This window comes from Rhineura floridana, chromosome 19 (genome assembly GCF_030035675.1).
Source record: "Rhineura floridana isolate rRhiFlo1 chromosome 19, rRhiFlo1.hap2, whole genome shotgun sequence".
NCBI lineage: Eukaryota > Metazoa > Chordata > Lepidosauria > Squamata > Rhineuridae > Rhineura > Rhineura floridana.
Genome location: NC_084498.1, coordinates 28,319,481 through 28,346,059, shown reverse-complemented (window position 1 = coordinate 28,346,059; position 26,579 = coordinate 28,319,481). Strand labels below are relative to the sequence as shown.

Sequence of the window (26,579 nt, the reverse complement as noted above, 5' to 3'; positions counted from 1 at the left end):
TGTTGACTATGGAATGCCACAGCCTTGCAAGGCGCAGCATCTGAAGCCTCCCTACAAGTGAAGGAGCACCAGGTGGCCATTCCAGTCCGGGATGGGAGGATGGTGAGCATGGACATAACTGCAGCAGCAGCACAGACCCACTGCGGCCTCCAAACATCTCACATATTTCAAAAGTAAAACAAGCCGGAGAAGTGGAGCAAGACTTGCAACACAAATCTCTGGTTTGGGAACATAAACACAAACATTCCAAGTTTGAAAAAAAAAAATCAAAGTCCCAAACCGGAGATTTTGCAGGGAATCGGTAACAAAGGTACCTCTCTCTCCCTCCCCAGAATGCTGGGGATTTCCAAAGAGCATTGCAAGTAAGATCACAGAAGTAAAGAAAACACACACACCCCTGCAGATGCCAACAGCTTCTGGAATTCTTGAAATGGTGAAACCCTTTTGTGCTTCTCAGCTGGGGTTATTAGGCTCAACAAGACCAGAAAGCTTTCATTGGGGAATTAGTTTGCTGGGATCAGGGAAGTGCCAGAACAGAAGAGTGTGGCCATTAACTGTCCCCCACACTACACAGAGCCACCGTCAATGTAATGATGTCCACAAATGTGCCCACCCACTGTGAACATTTCAGAATGACAGAGCCACAGGAATGAGGCAAGATATCCTCCCCACCAGTAGAGATAAGCCAGTCCCACTTGCCTAAACAAAGAAAATAGTTCCAGTCAGAGCAGCACAGGGTAAATCCCACAAAGGAGGTAGGTGAGTCCCATGAAAAAAAAATACCTTCACTGTCAAGGCCAGGGCGAAGAGGTGCGTGTAGTAAAGATGCTTCATCCCTCTCTGTAGGGAAGGAGTGCAATACTTTAGAGGCTGCCTCTCGTGGGCTGCCATTCCCCACAGGTAGTGGAACTACCAAGAGAGCCCCCTTTGCCGACCGTAACACCCAAGAGGGTCTGTAGGGACAGAGACGGTCTCTGAGATATTTGGGGCCTGAGTCCTTTAGGGCTTTAGATGCTCATGTGAACACTGTGAGTTGAGTGCCAGAAACAAACTAGCAACCAGTTTCTGTCCCTTCCCCTCTCTCTGATGGGAAAACAGCCCCCCCCAGCAAGCCCTCCATCTTCCTTTCTCTTTGCAGCTGAAGTGTGGGTCTTCTCAGTGGGCTTGCATCAGTTCCCACCAGCTGGGGATCTGGATCCCGAATAGATAAATCACACTCACCCCCAGGGGTCTGTTTATTTGGAGCCAGAGTGCTCCTCTAGACCAGGGGAGGGTCGGGGAGGACAGGACAGGGTCACCCAAGGTCTGTGTGAAACTTGCTTGGGGATGGAAGAAGGAACCTTTTAGCCTGCAGAGAGATTTCTCAATGATGAGCTCCTATTAAAATGACAGTGGCAATTCAGGCATTTGTGGTGATTGTGATGCTTTGCAGCCAGTTCTAAATCATCTTTTCGCTTATAGATTTGCCCAGAGCCAATCTTGCTCATTTTCCAAGAAATGTTGCAAAACCTCCTCCTCTGGAAAGGCTTGGGGGGGGGGGTCTGGCACAGGACAGCCTTCACTGAATGCTCTCCACAGAGTGCTGCTTCCAACTCTGCTGTGAGGCAAATGTTGGCATTCTCCATCCTGCAAGGGTTAGCAAAAGTTCACCTTGAACCCTCTCCCAACCTTGGTCGGTATGGGAGCTGTAGAACAGAGAGGGTAGGTGTGATCTGGTGGATGCAGTTGACGGGTGAACATTTTCTTCTGCAAGTCCAGGAGGATGACTGTGGTAGGAGCACTTTTGGATGAGCAGAGCCAGGGCTAGGGTGCTCTCCATGTTCTCTCTCTCTCTCTCTCTCTCTCTCACACACACACACACACACACACACCTTTCACCCTCCTACCAAACCAGGTCATTGGTCTATTTACTTCTGTCTTGTCTACTCTGACTGGCAGGGGCATGCCAGGATTTCAGAGAAGGGACTTCCCTAGTCCTGGTTGGAGATGCTGAACCAAAGACCTTCCTGCCCTCTTGTTGAGCTATGCTCCTTCCCCACATCCCCTAATGTGCTGGCTGGGACTGGTGGGAGTTGTGGTGGGCCAAACATCTGGAGGGCACCAGGTTGGAGAAGGCCAGTTATTTGCACTCCAGCCTGGTTCTTTCAATCCACCCACCCCGCCATCCCAGTGTGAAAGGAGTCTGTTGCTTCAGTGGAGCAGTCACAGAAGCACATTGTCTCAGCACAGCTGGTCTCTGCACTGTCCCTTAATTGAAACAAAAGAAGCCAATCTGGCCCGCTTGACTGAACAAGGCAGGAGAGCGGAAGAGCGGAAGAAACACACAACATGTGAAGATGATGATCTTCAGGCTTCAGGCTTGGCAAACATCCTGGAAATTCTTGGATTGTTTGACACTATTTGTTTTATTGAAAGGCAAGACAGTTGGGAGCCTTGATGGAGATGAGGGAGAGAAACACCCCCTCCCAGAAATCCTGTTCATTCTTAGTGGCCCCCAGCCTGGGGTTGAGCCCTGGTGCTGCTGCAAGCAAGCCCTGGGGGTTGTAACTTCATGCAGGACCCAGACGCAATAACAATCACACTTTCATTCACCATATAACCAAAGAGTCATTACTGGAGGGGGAGAGAAATGCTGGTCTTGCTGCTGCCAGATCACCAGAAGGGTGAGAAGATGCTCTCTAGCCTCATATATCGGGGGGGGGGGAGCTTAGCTGTCGGGGAGGGGTCCTGGCTTCAAGCAAGCTTTGCTGCAAGTGAGTCCCCTTCTCCCCCCTGAGAGCTGAATGAATTACACGTACAGAGGTGGCTCAGCTGTGGCATGCAAGCCCCACACGAACCCAGTGAGATTCCAGAGCAAAGGAAATTTTAAAAAGAGAACCAGAACCAAATAAAAAGACTTTAGGATATTTGAATGGGAAAGGAGGCTTCACTGCTGTGCCCAACAGGCCAGAGGAAACGGTCACCATCAGTGTGTTGAAGTGGGTCCATTGCATCCCATCTTAGCAGAGAGACTCCCCACTGCAGCCCTCACCACCCTGGAGCCCTCCAGATGTTTTGGACGTTGGCAGCCCCATCAGCCCCAGCACCATATGGCTGCGCTGGCTGGGCCTGATGGGAGTTGTAGTCCAGAACAGCTGGCCTTCATTGCACGAAAACTGTTTAGTCATCAATCAACTGTTTTAAAGGGAGGCTTGCACTGAAGAACATTCATTAATGCTTATTTATTTTATTTAATGTACAAATCACTTTGAGAAGCGATTTCATAAGACAATAAAAACATATAAAAAGCCATTGCATAGACAAAAAAACCCAGTGAAAACAATTGCATAGATTTAAAAATTAAAGAAATGAAAATCCAATCTAGCTGGAAATGTTGGAAAGAGTGAAGAGGAGATGAAGTGGAGGAGCAAGAACATTGGCCATCAGGGAATGAGGTAAAAGATTTCATGGGAAAATATGCAAAGAATTCTACACATACACCTCAGACCTTTCCCTTAGTTGGCCAGGGAAGGAGGGAGGGAGGAGGAAGTGGGAGATTTATTCCTTCCCCAAAACCTTCCCCTGACTCTTCCCATCCTTATTAAGCAGGCAGCTGGACCCCCAGGTCTCCTCTCTACAACAGTGGAGCCCAAATGGTTTAAGGCAGCAATTGTGATGGTGATGATAGAGGCAACCAGTCCTTGAGGGGCCCAGAAACCACGACAGCCCAGAAACCCAATTTAGCCATTTATTCAAAGGGGGGTAGAGAAAGAGGGCGGGCAGGACAGCAATCAGAATGAAACTCAAGGATCCAGCCAGGAAATTAGTCTCCGGGAACAGCAGGGGCATCTGCTGCGGGGATCCTTCGAGCTCCGTCCTCTGGCTTGTGGGACTCTCCCAACCCTCCCTGGAGATGCTGGGGGGGGCTCCAACTGGGCCCTTCCGTGTGCAGATCAGATGTTTGTCCACTACCGCGCTGGCATGGCAGACCTTCGTCTCAGTGGTCACCTCTGGCATCAGTGGCAGGGTCAGGGTCAAAAGAGAGAAAGGAGGCTGGCCACAGTCACATTTTCAGGGGACAGCCAGGGCAGATGGGGAAAGGTGCATGGCCTGTGAAGAAGGGGTGCGGCCAGGGAGAGTGCTGGGGGGCAGATGAGGCCGACAGACTGGGGGTTCCCCAAGCCTGCTTCAATCTCTTGGCCAGACTCCCTCAAAACCCCAGCTCCTTCACATCCCTGCAGCCCCAAATTGGACCAAATATGTATATATTAGCATATGCAAATTTTATGCACATTTGTCTCGGGGGACTTCCCCCTCTTCTCTTAGCAATGCCCCTCTAACTGCAAAGGTTTGCATCTGAAGCGAATGAGAGTTTTTCCCAGTGCAGATTACAGACCCCCCCCCCCAATCTGGATCTGTATTCTAACAGGGGCATGTCGCTAAATCCCCTCCCCCCATGGCAAGGTTTGATCTGGATCAGCTGCCACAGGGGCAGTTTGTGTAAAGCAGAGAACCTGTACTTAAGGACACATCTGCATACAGGGATGCCTGGTCCCTGCTTGGGACTGGCGGGGCGGAAGGCAGAGAGCCCGAGAGTAGGCGGAGCCTGAGCCAGTGGCAGGCGGAGCCATCTGGCTCTCTTTTTGCCCCCCTCCTCCCTGCAGAGTCCTACAAGGGGCAACGCCGGGACTGAGGGGGAGGAAGAAGGCAGGCAGGCGGGGGCTGGCTGAGGGCAGACCCGGCCTCCGGGTTGCTCTAGTGGACCAGCCTCCGCTGATGGGGTTTAGTTTGGCCCTCAGCCTCGCCAAGGCCGGGTTGTCCGCCGGTTTCTTAGAACTGGAACCTGCAGAGAACACGCACCCTTATTAGGCACGTTATCAGGGCGCCCCAGGAGATGGTCTCTGAACAGAGCGTGCGTTATCACTCCCCTGCCAAACAGACCAGCCGTGGCATGCGGAGTGTCCCCTCCCTGCAGGCCTGAGCCAGCGAGCATTTTCTCCCTGGCCTTTCACTTTTAGCACACGTTGAGCATTGCTTTTAGCACACATATAGGCGCCTCCTCAACAGCATCATTGCCCCTGCCTACCACAGGCAGATCTCCCACAGGTACAGAATCCACCCTTTGCCCTGTTCTATGCTGGTGGAAAGGAGCCCAGAGAGGCAACGGGTGCAGCTGTTTCCAGCAGGGGGCTGGGGCATCCAAGGGCCCCGCCAGGCTGTCGCTATTTGCGGTGGGAGTCATTCAACCACGTACCTGCACAATGAAAAGCCGATTTGGTGCTCTTGGGCAACGAACACGTTTCTCCTTCAAAATCAGACTTTCCCCAATAATTAAAGGGAGGAGAAAACGCGGCGGCAGGGGCAGTGAGGGCTAGCACTCGCCTGGCGCAACGTCGTCTAACCTCCCCCTTAAAACCATTCTTAATGAATGCTCAATGAATCGGAGACATCGCAAATGTTCTGCAACAGATGAGGAGGAATGCTCAGCGGCCAGGCTGCCTGCGGGTGGAAGCGGCTCACGTTCTGCTACCTGTGTTGGGTTCAGGGCAGGGAAGCAAGCGGGGCATTTGGCCCCTCAGGAGCACCAGGCTGGCCCCTGCGGCAAGCCAAGCCCGTGGTCATCCGAGGCTACTGGGCACATGCGCCGCAGGCCTCGGGACGAGCAAGGACCTCCTCGCCGCCGTCCAGGGGCAGCCGCAGGGTCTGGAGGTGGCTTCGCTCCTTCAGTCTCCCCAAGGCGGCGTCTGCTCCCGTCTGCCCTACAAGGCTGCCGAGCCGAGCCCAGCGCCTGCCCGCCGGCCTGCAGCCGGGAAGGAGGCGGGTCGCTCCCGGCTGCCAATCCCCGGTGGGGCAGCCCTTTAAAAGCAGCCCGCCCGGCGCCCCCTGGCCGAGTGAGGCTGCCTGCCGCCTGCCTGCCTGCGCCGGGATGGCGCCGCTGAGGAGCCGACCCTGCTGCCTGGCCCTGCTGGGGGTGGCGGCCGTCGTGGCGAGCGCCGCGGTCCTGGCGGTGGTCCTGAGCCGAGCCCCCCGCTGCGCCCTGCCCCGGTATCGGCACGCCGCCCTCGCTGCGGACACGCGGACCTGCTCCCAGGTCGGCAGGTAGGTGGGGCGCGAGCGCCGCGGGGCTGGGCTGGGCGCCCCCTCGCCTCGCCTCGCCTCGCCTCCCGCCACCGCGCCTGGCCGTAGCGCGGGGCTCTCCGCGCCGCCTGCGCGGGCATCTTCGGAAGGGAGGTGGCTGCAGCGCTTCCTCGACGCCGCCACAAACCCACCGAGCTCTTTGGTCGGGGCTGCCCTCTGGAAACGGTCTCGCGCTGGCTCCCCCGAAGCGGGAAAGGGACGCGGACCGCGGGCTGCTCCTAGGACGGGCGCCCACCTCCCGCACCCTCCCCCTCCGGCCCTGCCGCTGCCGCGCAGCAGTTGCCACCTCTCTCTGCCTGACCGTAGGGCCGGCCCTAACGGGTCAAAATATATCTCCGCAGCTGTAGCGCACGGATGGGGGACCTTTGGCCCTACAGCTGTGGCCGAGCTACAACTCCCATCAGCCCCGGCCAGCAGGGCCAGCGGTGGTGGTGGTGGGAGTTGTAGTACCACCGCATCTGTCAGGCCACAGGTCCCCCCACTCCTCCCGTAATGCGTGAAAGGCAGTGCGAGGTGCCTTCCTGCCCCAGCTTGTCCTATATGTGCACCAGAACAACCTCCCACACACAGGGCTCCTGCCTTCCAAATGTTTTGGACTACAACTCCCATCAGTCCCAGCCAGGCTTCAGGAGTTGTAGTCCAAGATATCTGGAGGGCGCCAGGTTGGGGGAGGCTGCACCAGGACTCTAGGATCCCAGGGAAGGCGAGAAGTCTCACTGGCACTGCCTTAATTGAGCCAGTGATTTGTCCCTGGCAAATGGAGGCCCTTGGAGAATCTGCTCCTCCCTCCCAGGGCCCCACGAGTGGAGAGCAGCTGGCTAGTGGCGTTTAGGGATCCTGGCCCAGGCTGTAATCCCTTGAGTGGGGGTGGGGGGAGAAGCTGAGCCAAATGGAAGGTCGCGGTTGGAGATCTTTATGCAGACTTATTTTCCAGACCTTGTGAGACTTGCTGGAGCCCAATCAGAAGGTGTCCCAACCACTTCATCCCACAGGTACACACCCTCCTGGGACCCCAGTCTCCCCTGAGGTAGCCATGGACTCCTTGTCAGATGGGCCCCATATTCTCCTACCGAACCTCCTCCTTTTGAAGATGGCAAAGTGCTTTCCCCCTCCCCCGCCCCCCCAACCATCACTTGCTCCTTCCAAGCTTGGCTCCTTGGCAGCCCTCTTACTTATGGGAGAGGGAAGGTCTGGCAGGCCTCTGAGCACCCAACTGAATTGGGCACCTCCTGAGAAGACTTTGTCAATCTTTAAGGCAGCTTTGCCCAACCTGACGCCCTCTAGAGCTGACCATCATCTCCAGCCAGCATGGCCAATGGTCAGGGCTAATGGGAGGTATTAGTCCAACAAAGTCTGGAGGGTCACAGGTCCCCCGTCCCCTGCTGGGTGCGTATTTTGGCCAGGGTGCTGAGAGTTGTTAGGAGACCTCCGCCAACCCCCTCCCAGAATTGCAGTTCCCAGAGTGGTTTAACAGTCAGTCTCTCTTCCCAGGGAACTCTGAGAATTATACCTCTGGGAGGAGAATAGGCGTCTCCTAACAACTCTCAGCCCCCTTAGCAAACTACACTTCCCAGGATTCTTTGCAGGAAGCCATGACTTTTAAAGTGGTATCACCAAGCTGTAAATGTCTGGTGCAGATGTGTTCCATCAGTGTCTTCTGTCTCGCTGGTTTTTAAAATGATGCAAAAGTCTGTTTGACCAGAGGTGAAAGTGAGACGATGACTCTTGATACCACCCCCAGCCCCACCACCCCCAGCAGCAGCGTCTGCCTGTAGCGGGGCTTCACACGTCAGGTTGCCATTTGCCAACTTCTTGCCTGAAGATGCCTATGCCATGACATGCTCTGAGGCCCCGATGAAGGATGGTATGCCTCCTGTCCCCTTTGCCCCCCCCACCAGGCCCAGGAGCACTTTTCAGTTTTGCCCCACAGCAGGCTGGGGAGAGGACAGTTCAGGACATTCAGGACAGACAGAAGAAAGGACTCCTTCACACAGCACATAGTTAAACTCTGGAATTCACTCCCACAAGAGGCAGTGATGGCTGTGCACCACAGAATCATAGAGTTGGGAGGGGCCTATAAGGCCATCAAGTCCAACCCCCCCTGCTCATTGCAGGAATCTAAATGAAAGCATCCCTGACAGGGGGCTGCCCAGCTGCCTCTTGAATGCCTCCAGTATTGGAGAGCCCACCACCTCCCCAGTTCACGGGTTCCATTATTGTACCACTCTAACAGTTAGGACGTTTTTCCTGATGTCCAGTCGAAATCTGGCTTCCTGCAACTTGAGCCAATTATTCCGTGTCCTGCACTCTGGGATGATCGAGAAGAGATCCCGGCCCTCCTCTGTGTGGCAACCTTTCATGTACTTGAAGAGTGCTATCATATCTCCCCTCAGTCTTCTCTTCTCAAGGCTAAACATGCCCAGTTCTTGCAGTCTCTCCTCATAAAGCTTTCTTTCCAGTCCTCTGATCATCCTCTTTGCCCTCCTCTAAATCTGTTCCAGTTGATGCCTTGATGAACCTGAGTCACTGCAGATTTCAGCATCTCTTGGGGCCCTGGGAGGGTCAATGTGGTTTCCATCCTGTGTTTAAATTTAGAGCTGAAAGGAGCAGGATTGCAGACCTGTCTGGTCCTGCATATGGGAGGGGAGAGAGAAATCTATCTAATTTGCACTTCCTGAAACAATATGCGAACTGAAACAGAATCAATCTTCAAAATTTGCACTTTTCTGCATCCCAGAATCTTCTTCAAAAACCTCCAAGGAAGGTGATTCTGCACCTGGGTTAGGCAGCAAAGGCTCAATTTACCCACAGATCATATGACTGAGGCATTTCCCCCTCTGATATGGATATCTAATCAAGGCCTTTTGTCTAGGAGAGAGAGCCCTCTGCTTTATCTCCCTTTATTTCCCTCCTCTCTCCAATATTTGCAGATCATTGAGTTCCCCTCTAATCTTAGGACCTTTCCTCATCTTGGCTTGGGTTGCTCCTCTTCAGTTTGACCAAACACATTTATGGTTTTCCTCACATGGCTGGGGGTCAAACTTCACAACGCCAACTACTGTTAAAAGCATCCTTTTTAAAAAGCATGGGGTTTCCGATGTGTACAACCTTCGCGCCCTTATTTTGGAGACGTGGTTGAAGAAAGCCACCAGCCGCCCGGTGCAACACCCTGTCCTGCAAGATGGTAATAAGTGAGGGGGGGGAACCCCCTCCTAGCCAAGAAGCCTCCTGGACTCCCCCCACCACATGCCTTCCGCTTTGAAATAACAATAGTTTTGTTTGTAAGAAAAGAAATCAATCAGAACTCAAAATAAATGTTAAATCCATGCTTGGAGCGTTAGACATGTCACATGGTCAGCTGGCTGGGAAGGTGCAGGTCAAGAGGCAACGAAGGACTTCTGTGCCTGAGGGTCTGCTTTGGGGGCGGGCCGTAGCTCAGTGGTTGAGCACCCGCTTTGCACAGAGAAAGTCCCACGTTCAGTGCCCAGCAGTGTCTCCAGGTTGGTCTGGGAAAGACCCACGTGGGAACTCCTAGACTGCCAGTGCCAGTCTGTGCTGGATGGACCAGTGGTATAAGGCAACGTCCTATGGCTGATTTGGCCAATGATCTGCACCCGTAGAAGGCAGCTTGCTATGTTCCTACTAGCTGTTAGCTCAGACATCTTTCCAGAAAGAGAAATGGGATGTTGAAGATGACACCCAGAGATGTCTTTGTTGATGTAAGAAATGGACTCCCCCATCAATCAGCCATGTTTCATTGTGCCTTTACTGCCTCTCAGCTGTACTAGGTTTATTTTTCTGCCAGAGCTAATTGCCAAACTTATGAGATCCAGCCAGTTTTTTGCAATATCCATTCTGGGGTGGGGGACTGCCTTCACGTCAATCCCGACTGATGGCACCCTATGAATAGGGATTTCATGGTAAGCGGTATCCAGAGGGGGTTTCCCATTGCCTCCCTCTGAGGCTAGTCCTCCCCACAGCTGCACAAGCCAGCCCCTTCCTTGTCCGCAACTGCCAGCTGGGAGTCTGCAGCTTGCCCATGGCTGCACAGGTGGCAGGGCACATAACCCCTGAGCCACTCACTGTGGGGTGATCTTTCGCTGGCCTTTGACACCCAGGAGACACGAGCGGGGATTTGAACTCACAGACTCTGGACGCCCAGCCAGGCTCTCCTCCCCAGCTGTTAATCTCCATTTTAGCTGCTACCATGAAAAACAAGAGCAGCTTCTCATGAAAAGTTTTGTTGTAGGAGTCATGACAATTGCAAGAAGGGCCAGCGCTAGATTCAGGTGTAAGGACTATGGGACAGGCTACTGCACGATATCCGAACAATCATGTTATTAGTTAACTGTGGAAGAGTGTTAATTGTAAGGCAAGAGCCACAAAAAGCAGCAGGCAGAGGCTGAACTCTGACCTTAGCGCTGTGGGGCCGCAGCCTGCTCCCATGGGTTGAACTGTGAATCACCCGGCATCATCAGGTGACTGATCTGCCAAAAAGGCCTGTGGAGGGTGGGCTAGCCCTGGTGTGGACAATACTGAGCTCCATCCCTGATGAACCAATGGCCTGATGGGAGTTGTAGTCCCAAAGATCCAGAGGCTGCCAGATTGAGACAGGCTCACTGAACCCAAAGGGGGAGTGCAAAATTTAGCAAGATACAGGACTGAGGTACTATCTGGGACAGAACAGTAGTGAGAATTGGCTGGGGTGGAACTTGACAGCATGATTCCGAGCTGTGCAAAGCCTAATCTGAGCTTGGACTCCCAAGGGGCTGGAGTCAGGGGGTTGTATTCAACTAAGTCCTACTCAGAGCAGACTTATTGAAATTAGTGAACCTGAGTTGGTCACATCTAGTAACTTCAGTGGGTCTACTCTGAGTAGGACTAGGGTTGAATAGCACCCAGGCTCCCAGACCGGGTCTCCCCTTTAGGTTTAGGGTATCTCCAAGTCCTGGATCAAACCAAAGATAACATTACTAATACTTTACTATTTTTCTAAAGAAGAAGATTACAAGGGTTCAGAGCATGGAGTTACAGGTTACAAACGGAAAGAGAAATTGCAAAATCTTGGCAAAGAAACCTATTTAAAAAAGCATTTTTCAAATGACAATGAAAGGAAAGGCACTTTAATGGATAATAATAGCTGGAAACAGACGCTGGAAGCTGTTCAAAGGACCGACAACCCCCTCACACACACACACACACACACACACACACACACACACACACACACACACACACACACACACACACACACACACACACACACACACACACACACACACACACACACACACACACACACACACACACACACACACACACACACACACACACACACACACACACACACACACACACACACACACACACACACACACACACACACACACACACACACACACACACACACACACACACACACACAGAGCCCATGAGACAGTTCTGCATGCTGTTAGGGTTACTGTTATGATTATCATCTGTTGTTTTTATTATTATTACAATATTCATTATTATTGTTATAGTCCGCAAGGTGGCTTCCACAAAATCAACACACTACTTAAAAAAGAGAAAAGTGCCCCCTAAAAGCAAAGTAAAAGGCGAGACCATCAGCAGTTAAAAACAAAATGAGCTGCAGTTTTAACAGCAGATCACACAACAGAAGACTTGGAACTCCGGGATTTCTTTTTTTAAAAGCTTCCTTAAAAACATGTGGGATTGATTGCATTAACAGCCACATAAAATTATGCATGGTGTGGAGAAAGTGGACAGGGTGAAGTGTTTCTCCCTCGTAAATGTAATACTATAACCCGAGGTCATCTAAATGTTGTGAGAGTCAGAAGAGATTTAAGACCATCCTGCCCTCCCAATTGTTTAAATTGAGTTGTTGGACTTTTTAAAAAATTTGAGATCTTGTTTCTTGCTTTTTGGAGGGGCTCTGTTTTATTTGTTCTGGTGTGTGTGTAGGTGTTTTGTCTGTATTGGGGGGTCTGCATATCATCAGTTTTTCATCTGTGAAATGGGTATTTTGTGGTGCCGATAGCAGATTTCCAGATGTTTTCCTGGGCCCAAAGAGGGTTGGGGCACCACCACCCCCGCTCTGAAGTCTTGCAGTCTGGCTGCCTCTCTTGTTCCCTCCTAGGTCTTTTTACTGCTGTTGTGTCCCACAACCCATTCCTTCCGCTCCCCATTTGTCCATCCTTTCGGGTGGGAGGTATTCCCACCTCCCCTGTTTCATAGGCCGGCTTTTGAATATTCTGCCCTCCTCTTTATTCCAAACAGGGATATCTTACAGCAGAGCGGCTCAGCTGTGGATGCTGCAATTGCTGCCTTGATCTGCACCTCTGTCTTGAACCCCCAGAGCATGGGCTTTGGGGGAGGCGTCATCTTCACCATCTATAACGCATCCACAGGTATGTTCAGTCACACCCCCTGCCCAACCTCTTCTCCATTCAGGATTCATGTGTGGAGGCATCAAGGTTGTGACAAAGGCTTTGGACTTTTGATTTCCAAACCAGTGCCATGTAATACGGTACCTTTTATCCTGCTTCTGAAATCAGTAAAATGAACATAGTAGTTGTTGCTAACGTACGCTTCCTTTAAGCATAGAAGAGAAAATAGACATTTATATTATGGCATGAGTGATTGTAACTCATCTGGGAAACGTGGGAATGTTGGTGGTCCTAATCTCTCCCCATCCACAGACAAGTAACTGCTGCATGGAGCCCAAGTGCAGAGATCAGAGAGGCCTGAGAACGAATGCCACTGCTCCAAACCTCTGAGCAAAACATGCTCAGGAGTCAAACTGACACTTCTTGGCAGTTTCCCTGTTCTATTTTCAGGAAACGTCGAGGTGCTTAATGCTCGCGAAAGAGCCCCTCGCCAGACCTCTAGCAGTTTGCTGGATCAGTGCGCAGAGACGTTGCTACCAGGTAACAAGAGAGATCTGATTTATAGTGGGGGGCAGGGGGAGAGTGCTGGCCAACAAGGGGAGGGCCCCACTGCTCACAGGTGTCGGCTGAATAAATCCTCTTATTTGGGTGAAGGGAGGCACAGTCAGGATTTCCTTAAGTGGAGGAATGTCTAGGCCTCACCCCACCCCATCTCTTTTCTGGTTAGTGACCCTTGTGTTGCAAGATCTTCTTCAAGCTTTTGTCAACAGGCATGAGGACTAGATCCCTGCTACTTTGGATGACAAATGAGATTCTCAGATTTTTCTTACAAACTGGAATAGAGTTAGAGAAATAGTCCTAGGCTGTGTACACACCAGATGTTAAAGGTTCCTTCAAAGCACATCCCCCGCCCAAAGGATTCTGGGAACTGTAGTTTACCCCTCACAGACCTACAATTCCCAGCACCCTTAAGAAACTGCAGTTCCCAGGATTCTTTGGCAGGGATGTGCTTTGAATGTGCTTTAAAGGTCTGGAGAACATTTGATACTGCAGTGAGGAGGAGGGTGTCTAGAAAAGCCATCCCTGCAAGGGAGCTGCTGCGGGAGGGGAAATAAAATAACGTGACCGGCTTGCTTGTGCAGGACCTCAGTGGATTGCTGTTCCTGGGGAACTCCGTGGTTATGAAGAAGCCCACAAACGGTATGGCAAATTGCCATGGGAGGCTCTCTTTGAGCCCACCATCAAGATCCTCGACCCTGGAATCAGGATACCCCAGGCCTTGAGTCGGTTTCTCAACCATACGTTGATACAGAGCGTTTTGAACAAAACAGCCTTGGGGTAAGAGACACCTGTGCAAAATTGGTAGACCGAAATGCCCCACTGGGCTTTTCCCTTACTGGAGCCCTGGCAGTGGTGATAATGAGAGTCTCTCATGGGCAGACCCCCCTCAGTGTGTCTTCAACAGGAAGCACAGGCAAGGACTGGCAGCAGCCCTGGGACCCCTGACCCCTAGAGGGCTTCTATTGCAGCTCCTGATTCCAAAGGCCTCTACTCTGGTTATGCACTGCAGTCTCTGTGGGGCCCTGGCCTGGGTCTACGTGCAGCTTCAGGGCACCATGAGGGCAGGAGGGCAAAGCGCACAGCTCCCCAAGGCCTCTCCGGCTGCGCTCAGAGGGCAGGAGGGGCCTGGAGAGCCCTTTGTTGTTGATGGACGACAAATCCGTCCATTTGGGTTTCTCTTCCTCTCATTTTCCATTCTCAGGTTCAACCGTCCAAATTTCCACATCACTTTGCAATTTAAAAGAAAAAGTCTTCATGAAAATTCATCAGCATTTGAGTGCAAATTTCTCCTAATATTCACATTTTTGTATGCAAGTTTGCCCAATAGACAAATAGAGATTTCCTGTCATAAAAGCGATTTTCACTAGTAGGTGCATTCCTATGCATGTTCCTTGACTGGAGAGCTGCACTGCAAAATTTGGGGGATGTCAAAGGTTGGCTGCGTTTCTGTCTGTGTGTCGTTTCAAAAACTGGGAATTAGGGAGGGTCAGCGTGAAATGCAAACGGAATCAAATTTCTCCCCCATCCCTGCGGCCTTTGCCAAGGTTGCGGATATTGTGAAAGTGTGTTGTGGGGAGCACCAATGTGGCGGTGGTGGCAGCCCATCGGCCTCTGTTTGGTTCAAAGTACAGCTCGGGTTGGAGAATGAGTTGCCAGACAAGAAACTAGCTTGCCGATGGCACTTAGCCAATCTTCAGATAACTCACATGTGCACACGTGCATGGGGCACAATGCAAGAAAATCAGTCCCACTGAACCAAATAAGCAAGTCGCACTGAGATTGACAAAGTGGGGCGTAGAGGCTGGATCGGCCCTGCACTCTGATAGAACTGTAGAAACTCAAACTTTGAAGTGGGGGGAATCACCAGAGCAGGGGGAGCAGAATTGTCCCTGGCTTAAGGCTCTAGAGAGGTGCCGAGGGCCCTTTTTGCACTCCTCCACAGTGTCCTCCTGAGCACATTCTCGCTGCTGGAGATGTTTGGCCTTTATGAACCCTTCTTATGGCAGACTCTCCTGTTGGAATCCAGAGTCAGAAGCCAATGCTGGCCATTCCCTCTCTCCTCTTTCTGTTCCAGTGAACTCTTTCGCAATGACCAGGGTGCCATCTTGAGAACTGGAGACCCTTTCCGCTGGCCAGCCCTGGTGGGCACCCTGAGAGCTGTGGCAGAAAAAGGAGCCAAGGAGTTCTATGTGGGGAAAACGGCAGAGAAGTTGGTGCAAGACGTAAGGAAGGCAGGTAGGCGACCATCACACACTCTTCCCAGCAGTCCTGCTCTCCTCCTTTCAGGCTTCTGCCCAGGTGTGAGGCTAATAGTGTGCCACATTTGTAGGCAGAGCAGTGGTGCTTTCTTAATCTGGTGCCTGGGAGGAGCAAGCCTTTTCCACAGCAAGCCTTTTCCACAGCAGCCTCGAGGCTCCGGAATGGTGATCCTCCTTGCTCCCAGAAAAAGCCTGAGGCTTGAGTAATATTTTGTGCTGCTTTTTGTAGATATTTCATTTTAAAAGGGATATCTCCATTTAAAAAAAGGGTCTGGGGGAAGCCAAGGCACTACAGGCCTGTCAGCCTAACTTCTGTCATATGTGAATTAGGAGAAGGCATGATCAAAGGAAGAATTGATTGAGCGTATGGAAGAACAAGCCTCCCTGGCTAAAGTATCAGGATGGCTTCTTCAATGAGGCTTTTCCCTCTGCCAGTTTTAGGAGTTCTTTCTAAACTTGTAGATGCGATAAACTGTACTGAGACCAGTGGTCACTGTTCACAAATAAGCTGGAGTTAAGGGTGGCCGTTGTGTAAACATCAAGGCAATTTCCAAGTTACAGGAGCCCCAAAATCATTTTACTGAACTGGGGAGTCATTCAGGAAGAAAGCTGCCAAGTAGGGTAAGATGTAGGAACCTCGTTTTCTGTTAAAGCTGAGGTAATAGTTTTGTCCAGAAATTGTCCCGAATTTTGAGGTGTTCCACTGTTTTCCTTACCCATTAACTATTCTAGGGAAAGGCATTCTGTTGCAGAACCACATACACACACTCTCTCTCAGGCCACATCCACACCATACATTTAAAGCTCTGTTATGTCACTTTTTAAACAGTCATGGCTTTCCTCCAAAGAATCCTGGGAAGCGTGGTTTGTGGAGGGTGCGGAGAGTTGTTAGGAAAACCCCCCTCTTCCTCTCACCAAGCTACAATTTTCAGAGTGGTTTAGCAATCAGTCCCTCTTCCTCCATATTCCTCCCAGAGTCTCACCAGAGATCCCTTTTGACTGCTTAGTCCCCCCTTTGCTGGAATGACCCCCACCCCCCGCTGTCTGTCCCTGCCCTTGCTTTATCTCCTTGCTCCCAAACAAGGTCCTTGTAGGCTGGTCCCCCCCTGTTTGGTCCACCCCCCTTTTCCTTCCCTTGTTGGCTTCCTCTCCAGCTGCAGCCGCATTTGCTCCATTTGCGTCTCCACAAGCCTCCAAGTGGCAAAGGAGTTGCTCATCTCCTCCTGGAGGCTGGTGATGGTCCATGTGCGAGTTCACTTAGACTTCCAAAGGGGAAATGGGATGAGCTCCTTGTAGGATTTGAGCCCTTTCTGCTGCATCTGTTAAGATAAGGAAGTGAGTGTGTGAGCATGTGCGCGCACACACAGAGCACCAGAGTCTTGTGTTTGGGCCCCGCAGGTGTCAGGCCAGTGCCCTTCAGGTATGTCCCGTGAGCCAGGTTTCATGGCTTCAATTTTAGCCCACTGTGGTAAGTAGTTAGAGGCGCAGACACGAGAGCCCACTTGTGCTGCACTAATTGCTCTGGGCTCTAATGAAAGCTCCCTCGCCTCTTCATCACTGTTGCTGATACTGTTTAGAATCCCACCGGTAAGAAAGAGGCCTCTTCAGCTGCCCCTCAACACTCCCGGTGGGCTCAGTCGGTAATCAGCCACAAGCAAACCTGGCTCTAGCAAAGAGAATCCCCCCTTTTCCTGCCTGGGTTGGCTTGCAACGAAAGACCCCATTGAGGTGCATGGAAGTGTGCGTGGCCGTCTCTTCTGACCCTTGGCAGGTAGCCCAGACTCTTCCCTCTAGAAGGAGAGGGCAGAAGGAGAACCTGACAATGGGCGCAGGAGCCGCTGTTGGTGAAGACGCCGCCCCACAGGAGCAAACCTCCAAATCTTCTCCACCTTTTGGGGCCCAGAGAAGCACCTCTGCCTGCCTCCTGTTGGAAAGGGCTCACGTTTGAAAAGTTTGCCTCCCCTCCTCCTTGTTTTCTAGGAGGCACCTTGACCCTGGAAGACCTCAAGAATTACCACGTGGACGTGGTGAGCCCCTTGAATGTTTCGCTGGGTGAATACACCGCATACTCGGCCCCTCGACCTGCTGCAGGGCCCGTTCTGTTCTTTATCCTCAATGTCCTCAAAGGTAAGTGAGTGGCACGTGGCTCACATCCTCCCCTCACTCTGTGGTTCTGCACAGGCGTTCACAGCCTGCAGAGCGAGCGGGCAGGAACAGCCAACCATGTCACCTTTGCTTTGTGGCCCCTGGTGGTGGTGAAGGAAGAGTGGGAAGCTCACCTTCAGGGACTCTCGCTTGGCTTTTGCAAGTGGACAGTGGCAAGGGTTAGGGTTCCCTTCTTGTGATCAAAGGGTGGAAAGCGTGCATTTCATACTGGTGGGGGAGGAGATTGCTTCAGAACCTGCTTCTGTGCTTTGGACATTTGCTTCGGACCACTTTGGGATGGGCAAGACCCTCTTTGCTTTGGACTCAAGGCCTCTGCTTTGGTTTTCTGAAGCTTCAGATTCATTATTTATTAATTAATTAAATGTCCATCCTGCCCTTCCTCCCGAAGGAGCCCAGGGCGGCAAACAAAACAGTCTGACAACAAAAAAGCATTCTAAAATAAAAGTAAAACATTCTAGAAAACAGTTGCAGGAAAAGCGTTCTTCCATCCAGTGATATCTGGGTTGCCAGGAACAGCAACCTAGATATCTTATCACCCCTCCCTCCTCCCCATATGCAAGTCCATGGAGTCAGAGCTGTCTCCACTGAGGGCGCAATAAAGGTCCCGAAGGCGAGGATGCGACTGTCCAAGTCCCCAGGCAGCCTTCAGAGAGGGGCCGATTGTGTGGGCGTGGGCTGCTCTGCAGGACAGGCGCCTGGGCTCTGAGAGATGGATGGCCCAGTCCCCTGCGAAGGGAAGCTCCGGAGGTTCAGGACCAGCCTGCTCCACTCCAAATCGCTCTGGAGGCGGTCCGAAGGCTCCCACTCTGGCTTGGCACTTGAGCTTCACCCGAAGCAGTTGCAGACCCCAAACTTTCATCTGTGACATTGGCCGGATGGTGTGTTACACGGAGGCCCAGAAGGAGCTTCATGGGTTGAGCACCATCATGCGGTCGGTGTTGGCCCACCGATAACAAGGCCTGAGCTGGTCCTGCCCACAGTGTTTCTCCTCCCCCCCGCCCCATTTTCAGACTGAACAGTACTTGTGGGAGGCCGGAGTCTGTGGGTCGTTTCTGGGAGTCAGAGCAGCACCTTGCGCTGGGTGGGGTGCTCAGTTCCTGCTCTTCTTGTCTTTCAGGGTTCAACTTCACCAAAGAGTCCGTGAGCACGCCCAGCAAGCGTGCTGAGGCCTTCCACTACATCGCAGAAGCCCTGAAGTTTGCCAACAGCCAGAGGGCAAAAGTAGATGACCCAACATTTTCCACAGTAGGCCAGGTGGGTGAGCCAGGGTCCCTCCCTGGTCCTTGCCACTCCGCCAGTGGCTTCACTACGTTATTTCTTTGAATTTTGTAGCCCCACCCCAAAGGCTGAGGCTGGTGGGAATTGAGGTCCAAAGGATCTGGAGGCCACAAGGTTTGGGGGGGGGCTCCTCTAAAAGGGGCTGGATAAGGATGCGCCACATTCTTGTGCTTCACGCCATCCATATCTAGCCAGGAGAAAGAAGTCTCTCCAGGTTTCCGAAAGACATTGAGGTTTAGGGCTTCGTAAGGAAAGGGACTCTTGCAAGCCCAGGCAGAGTTGGGGGACAGGGAGGAAGAGGGGTGCCCTCCCCTTTCCTCAGCATTCCAGAGACTTTTCAGCATTCTCTCATCAAGAACTCTGGGAATTCTGTTCATCATAAAATCAAGACAATCTGTCCTATCGCCAGCGGCAAAATACCAGAATCTGAATTCTAGGGAAGAAGAGCCGAGCTACAGCTATGCAAGATTCCCCTTTCAGAGGCTGCGCAGGCTGTGTTTGCTTTGGGTTAGACCTGCACTAGACTGCCCCCTCCCACTGAAGATAAGCCTTGCAAGAGGTTGGTTGCTGCAATTCAGAGTTTGGCCTGACACACCATCTATTTAAAGCACATTTTCCTCCCAAAGAATCCTGGGGACTGTAGTTTACCCTTTGAAAGCTACAGTTCCCAGCACCCGTAACAAACTACAGCTGCCAGGATTCTTGGGGGGGGGTGCTTTAAATGTGCTTTATGGTGTATAGGTGGTTGCTGTTATCTGCCTTCAAGTTGACTACGACTTACGGCGACCCTATGAATCAGTGACCTCCAAGAGCATCTGTCATGAACCACCTTGTTCAGATCTTATAAGTTCAGGTCTGTGGCTTCCTTTATGCAATCAATCCATCTCTTGTTTGGCCTTCCTCTTTTTCTACTCCCGTTTTTCCCAGCATTATTGTCTCTTCTAACGAATCATGTCTTCTCATGATGTGTCCAAAGTATGATAATCTCAGTTTCATCATTTTAGCTTCTAGTGGTAGTTCTGGTTTAATTTGTTCTGACACCCAATTATTTGTATTTTTCGCGGTCCATGGTACCCGCGAAGCTGTCCTCCAACACCACATTTATAGGCATGTATAGGTAGCCATGTATAGCCATATATAGGTAGCCACATGTATAGGTAGCCATATCATATTAAACATCATTGGTGCACCACTGAGCCCAGCTTTGGTTTTGTCAAAGAAAAGCGTGCCTCCCTGCAGCAGAGATTTCAGAGGCCTGCCTTACTGAGGCACACTGTGTTTTTCAGGATGTTATTCGCATGATGATCTCAGATGCCTTTGCTGCCCGCATCAGGCAGCAGATTGATAACCAGGGGGACCACCCAGCTTCCCACTATGACCCTGCCCAGCTGGGGGCATCGCCGTTTGGCACCTCCCACGTTGCTGTCCTTGCTGAAGATGGGAGCGCCGTGTCAGCCACCAGCACCATCAATCACCCGTAAGTGGGGAGCAGGCGAGGCTTCTCAAGGCAAGTGCTTCTGCCCTCCAGACAGCCACTTTAGTGCACATTCAGGATGGTTTCTACTCATGATGCCATTGCGGCGGTCACAGTGACCCTGTTTTCAACCCTCTTTGTGCCTGCAGACTTTTGGGGCGGTCAGACTGCTTCATTTCCCATCACGTCCTCCTGAAAACGCATAGCTTTTTGTGTCACAAATATTTTGGCTTATTTCTGTCCGGATTTTGTTGCGCTATATCCCCTCCGGACAGCAATAATGTGGTAGCATTGGAGCAGCATTGCAGAACAACTAACAAAGCAGAATAAATCCACCACTAATGCACATTGTATCAAGAACATGTTGCGGAAGAGACCCACCATGAACGCCTATCTGGGGGGTCCGGAGATGCTGCTTGATCTGCGGTGCTGTGGCACCTCCTTTGCAGTTCCTGCCCTCTTAGGGGTGGGAGTGGCTTCTTCCTGTTTGAAGATCAGCAAGCCCAGTCTGCTCACTTCATGCAAAAGGGCCACTTTGGAGAGAAAACTGAGCATTCTGGGCTGGCCTCCTTCCACTCAGGAGCTGCCAGGCCCCTCCTCCTTCCTGCCGCATCTCTCTTTCCCGCCCCCAGGCAGAAAAGCAGGGGGGCTGCAATCTAATTGTGCCTTCTGCTGATCCCCTTCATGTCTGTCCTCTCCCCACACTTAGGTTTGGCTCAATGGTGTATTCAAAACAAACAGGAATCATCTTAAACAACGAACTTGCTGACTTTTGCATGAAACAGTCAAGCAGAACCATCTCTGAAGGTGAGCTCCACCGCTGTCCTCCAAGAATCCCCCCAAGCACAAATGCTCAGCAGGAGTGAATGAGCAGATGATCCAATGCTGCTCTGATTCTGGGCCAGCAACTTCCTTGGGAGTTTCCTTCTGACTCATTAGCCTGAAGGTTTATTTCGCAATTTAAAAACAAAACCTCCAACAATAAGGGGCTAAAAGCATTTTTAAAGTCTTGACAGGTGACAAAAAATTTCCTGAAGATTGAAGGATAGATCATAGTGAACAAATGTGCCTTACCTGTGCTTGTGCCCCTTCATTCCAGTGCAGCCTTTGCCAACCTGGTGCCCTCCAGATTCTTTGGGCTGCCACTCTCAGCCATGCTCTCATCAGCCCTAGCAGGGCCATCATGTGTCTAGACTGGCTGGGGATGATGGGAAATGTAGTCCAAAACATTGCTGGTCACCTGGTTGGCAAAGGCTGTTCTAGTCTAGCGCATTGAAAATGGAAATTGACTGCCTTCAAGTCGATCCCAACTTATGGCGACCCTATGAATAGGGTTGTCATGGTAAGTGGTATTCAGAGGGGGGTTTCCCATGCCTCCCTCTGAGGCTAGTCCTCCCCAGCTGGCTAGGACCTGCTCAGCTTGCCACAGCTGCACAAGCCGGCCCCTTCCTTGTCTGCAACTGCCAGCTTGGGGGCAACTGGGTTCCTTGGGACTCTGCAGCTTGCCCACGGCTGCACAGGTAGCAGGGCACGTAACCCCTGAGCCACTCCCTGTGGGGGTGATCTTTAGCTGGCCCTTGACGCCCAGGAGACATGAGCGGGGAATTGAACTCACAGACTCTGGACTCCCAGCCAGGCTCTCCTCCCCACTGTGCTAGACCAGCATTACCATCATGCAATTCTAGATGCACGTATCTATGACCAAGTCTCATTGAAGTCAGTGGCATTTACTTCCGAGTAGATGTGCTTAGGCTTCGCTCCTCTGGACACTCACATGGGACACGATAGGGCTGACATCTGAGTAAACAACTATAGGTACTGCTGTAAAAAAACCAACCCCAGAATGCACAGAGATGTCGCTGCTGCTGCTTGAAACCAGTAAGCTTGTAAGTAGCTAATCCTCCGCCCTGTTCTGTCCTCCCCAGGAGAGATGCCCCCCTCTTCTATGACACCATCCATCCTCATTTCCAGAGATGGCCAGTCAAAGCTGGTGATCGGAGGCTCAGGCGGGCAGCTAATTGTCCCAGCTGTAGCACTGGTAAGTTGGCAACTCTCCAGAGTCCTGGCTCACCATCGACCACTGAAGCGGCATTTCTCAGCTAACTTCAGTGCAGTCTGTCCTCTGTTTTGTAACTTGTTCCAACAAAAATAAATAAGTTTAATTTCTTTGCATGTGGAAGTTTGATTTGGCTATCGTGACACACGTGTTGTCAGCCCTCTCCTTTACAAATGTGTCTAAGGGCCAGGCTTGTTCTCTTGCAGGCAATTGCTAACAAATTATGGTTTGGGTATGACCTGGATGATGCCATCAAGGAGCCTCTTCTCTACGTCACCAGCAGCAACTCGATTGAAGTTGAGGAAAACTTCAGCCAGGTGAGACAGGTGGCCCGCGCCAGGGCTCAAGTGCGGCGGTGGGATGGAGGCACCTGGGACCAGGCAGGCCGCCCTTCCCCTCATCCCCCCCACCCATCACAGTCAGAAGGGGCAGCCCTCTGCCAGCTTGCTGGATGCTGCACAGGAGGGGCCCGTCTCTGTGGGACAGATTTCCACAGCCTGGCGCTTGCCAGCTCCCGTCAGCCCAAGCCAACATGGCTGTGCTGGCCAGGACTGACGGGAGTTGTAGCCCAGAATAGCTGGAGGGCGCCAGGCTGGGGAAGACTCTGCAAGGCCAGCATAGATCAGAGCACCGTGTGGTGGGTCAGGCAGAGTCTGGGCTGCATCTCATGTCTAGCGGGACATGGATTCCACTGGCACTTAATGTAAGGGGCTTTGTTTGGGCTGTTCACGGAAGGAGGGTGCCTGCTGCTGCTCCCTTCTGCCTTCTCTCTTTGAACTGGGCTGGGTGGGTGATTTGGCAGAGAGGAGGAGAAGGGTGCACAGCAGCCTTGAAGGGGTTAAAATGAAAGACTGCTCCTGTATTGGCCAAGGAGTATTCTAGCGCTGGAATCAAACAGTGGAGAGTAAGTTCCCAAAATTGAACTCAAACATTGTTTCTGAGCATGATCACCACGTGGTTCAGGCATGCATCTGCATGTGCAACACCATTTGTGTGGGGCTTCCTCACAGGCCCTTGTGCATTTCAGTGGGACTTGCACAGTGGCTCTTCCTGGCAGAGTGGGGGGCCCTGCGGGTCAGATCTGCCTGCTGCTGCCATTTTGACCATCTCTTGGTCACTGCCTTGTTTCCAGGCAGCTGCTGTCGGAGCTGGTGGCAAAGGGCTCTGGTGGCTCCCTGGCAGAGCCTCCGCCTTGCACTCGGAAGGCCGCAGGTTCAGTCCCCAATGGCAGCATCTCCAGGGGCGCTGGGGAAGACTCCCTGCCTGAAATGCTGGAGAGCCATTGCTGCCAGTCAGTGTATGCAGTATGGAGCGTGATGGGCCAGTGGTCTGACTCAGCAGTGCAAGGCAGCATCCTCTGTCTGGAGAGATGCCCATAACGCCTCTTCTGGCCTCTTCCTTTCCTTGTAGGAGGTTGTGACGTTACTGCGTGAAAAGGGCCACAGGGTGAGCCCGACTAAATTTGCCCTGAACGTGGTGCAAGGCGTGTCGAAGGACGGCCCGTGCCTCTTCCCCTACTCTGACCAAAGGAAGCAAGGGGAAGCATCTGGCTACTAGCCCCAGCAGCCCTTTTGCCAAGGCGGACCAAGAGTGCCTGAAGGGCCTGCCCGCCCCCTCCGGGCCCCCTGTGCCCTCTCAGAGAGGCTGCTGCAGCTATGTGACCACTGCTGCGTCCTTCAGAAAAGATGGCCACTGGATTCCTCCTTCTCCATTGCACTTTTCTTTCTCCTGGCTATATAAATGTCTACATATAGATTGATATATATATCTATCTCTCACACACGCACAAGAAATAGTTTTGGGAAGGAGAGCAGCGACGCACAGTGTCCAGAGCTGAGCCACATCGTAGCCCCTCACATTGGTCTGCTGCAGCTGTCTGAGGGGGCGAACACTGAGATCAGATGGAGGGGGCGCTCCCAGCTGCAGCCGGCGCCTCCCAGGGGGAAAAGCAAACACCGGCAGCCAGTGGGGGGGGAAAAGATTCTAGGGTGGAGTATGGGAGGACCCCGTCAGTCAGTTTGCCACTGCTGTGAAAGGTGCAGGGGAGTGGGAGCAGGAGCAGGGGGGGGTACTCAGTGGCGCCTGTGTTTTGATGAAGATGCTTTTGGAAGGCCACTGAACCTCTCACCGGGGCAATGGGTGCCTCTCGCTCCCCTCAGAGTCGGCCGCGAAGGGGTTCTTAATGGCCCTCCTGCCGCAAGCTCAAAAGAGGAAAGGGAATGCACAGAATCCTTCCCAGGCAAAAGCACGGAGATGGGGAGGCCGTTGTCAGGCCAAGGGCTGGATGCTGTTCTGGGCAGCCTCTCAGGGGCCACATTTCGGGGGGAGCAGACTAGGAAATGTGAATTTTGCCTTTGCACAGTGGGCCAGTTTCTGCACACTCTTCCACCCCCTCCCTCTCCAGGCAAGGAAGAGCATGATCAGAGCTCAGAGGCGCATTCCAACAGGCAAAAGCACTTCAAGGGGGTGGGCTGGCGGGCCAATGGGGGGTCTGAGGGAATCCCAAAGGCCAGGCGGAGAGGCCCGCATTTGGCCCTGGCGGCCTGGGGTTCTGCGCTCCCCTCCTTCAGGAGAGGCAGGCACTTGAGCTGGCGGGCAGGAGCCGCCCATGGCTCTGGGGGCATCCTCAGCCCTCTTTGCTGGCCAAAGCTTGTGCAAGGCAGCTTCTCCGCTGGGCCCTGAGCCTCTCCTGGCGGCGCAGGCGCAGGGGAGTCAGTGGCACATCAGCAAAGTCAGGTTGTACAGCATAAGCGATCTGGTGCTTTTCTGCAATAAAGCCGCTTCAAAAAATTAACAAGATGGAAGTGATAGGAAAATGCCCAGGGAAGGGAGCGCTAAGCTGCTGCTAGCAGGGCAACGGAGATGTTCAGCCTGTCGGATACATGAGATGGTGTGCTCAAATGCAGCAGCAGTGCAAATGTGACATGAGGGGACAGGACCTTGTTGATACCAAACAGTTGGCTTCATTCAGTAAAAGGATACCCATGCAAGAATTATGATATTTCTTCATGCAAGTTTCATGTGCAGAGTTTTATATTTTTAATAAATTGGTTGATATATGATGATGATTCCTTTTATCTTTCACTCATGGCCATCCAGCAACTCCAGTCTAAATCAGCTGGTTTGTAGCTGAAATTCTTCCCCCACACACACACACCTATTTTTACCACCCCCATATCAAGGCTTACTATAGGCTGAGTGGGGGTTGGGGGGCAATTTACTAGACAGAAACTATTCCAAGCTGGCTCAGTTTTTGGTTTGAACTGCCTTGATCACCCTTGTGGAGGACTTGCCTGGGAGAGGGTCACGGTGTGTACAAGCCTCTTGACCTGTGGGCCTCTTGTGGGCTGCTGAACACGGTGGCCTTCTGGGGCAGGCTGGGGTGACTTAGGAGGCTGTTCTCTAGAGACTCCTGCTTCTCCTGGGGGGGGGGGGAGTCAGTTCTAGAAGGAGGTGGTGAGACTGTTGTTCCAGACCACAGCTGCTCTGTTGTTATGGGATGCAACAAGGTCCTGTCTTGTTTCTCAACATCTACATGAAGCCACTAAAGGCCATCCAGATGTTTGGACTGAAGATGCACAGGCCTGCCCTCTTGTCTGTAATCTCAAACAAGGAAGGCAGTGAACATTAGTAACTGGTGTCTGATGTCGGGGAAAGCTTCCCTACCAGGAATAACAGCAGGTTTGAGGAGCAGGATTTTCATCAGGATGACAGTAGAGGAAAGGGTTACAAAAGCCTGCACACCGCAGGAGTCAAGGGGGAGAAATTAATTTAACTTCAAGTAGCACTTTTAATGTTGTGTGTTGTTTAGCCTTTAAGGTTTTTCAATAGTGTCCCAGTTTCTCTTATTAATGTAAAAAAAAAAGTTGAATTGCGCACATTATTACATCGCTTTGCTTAATAGCTAGTCCCTCAAAAAAGCCAAAAACATCCTGCACAATCAAGTTGCTTAGATGGGCCTTTTTAAAATTTCCCACAGAAAATGGTTTCTGTCAGGTCTGAAGTCTCTCTCAAGAGAACCGTCGAGGAAGAGGCCACTTGAACAAAATATTAATTCTCAGTAAAATAATATTTTTTATTGTTGCAGTTTTGGCCAAAGGCAATTTGATACCTTCCAGGGTGAATGTTCTGCTTCAACTCCAATCCTCTGGCATAATCAAAATTCACACTGGGCAGAAATCCGTATACAAGGGTATTTTGGCCTGAAGGCTGTAACCTTGCAATCCTAAGAATAAATACATATTTCTAAAATTGGGTGGACTAAGATTATTTTCATACCT

At 51.9% G+C, this 26,579-nt stretch overlaps 1 protein-coding gene across 2 annotated transcripts; it reads left to right on the top strand.

Annotated features, from left to right (window-relative positions):
* Nucleotides 1-5,846: 5,846 nt before the first annotated feature.
* GGT5 (gamma-glutamyltransferase 5) lies at nt 5,847-26,515 on the top strand. Of its 2 annotated transcripts, none has more exons than XM_061602473.1 (12): nt 5,847-6,078; nt 12,397-12,527; nt 12,957-13,046; nt 13,649-13,844; nt 15,142-15,302; nt 17,306-17,452; nt 18,609-18,745; nt 20,056-20,246; nt 20,953-21,050; nt 22,169-22,281; nt 22,506-22,616; nt 26,387-26,515. In XM_061602473.1, the coding sequence occupies exons 1-12, from the start codon at nt 5,906-5,908 to the stop codon at nt 26,405-26,407; spliced, it is 1,569 nt and encodes a 522-aa protein (XP_061458457.1). In that variant the 5' UTR covers nt 5,847-5,905; the 3' UTR covers nt 26,408-26,515. The 2 variants fall into 2 exon arrangements, with proteins under 2 accessions (XP_061458457.1, XP_061458455.1); XM_061602471.1 differs by lacking the exon at nt 26,387-26,515 and adding an exon at nt 23,710-25,359.
* The last annotated feature ends 64 nt before the right edge of the window (nt 26,516-26,579 follow it).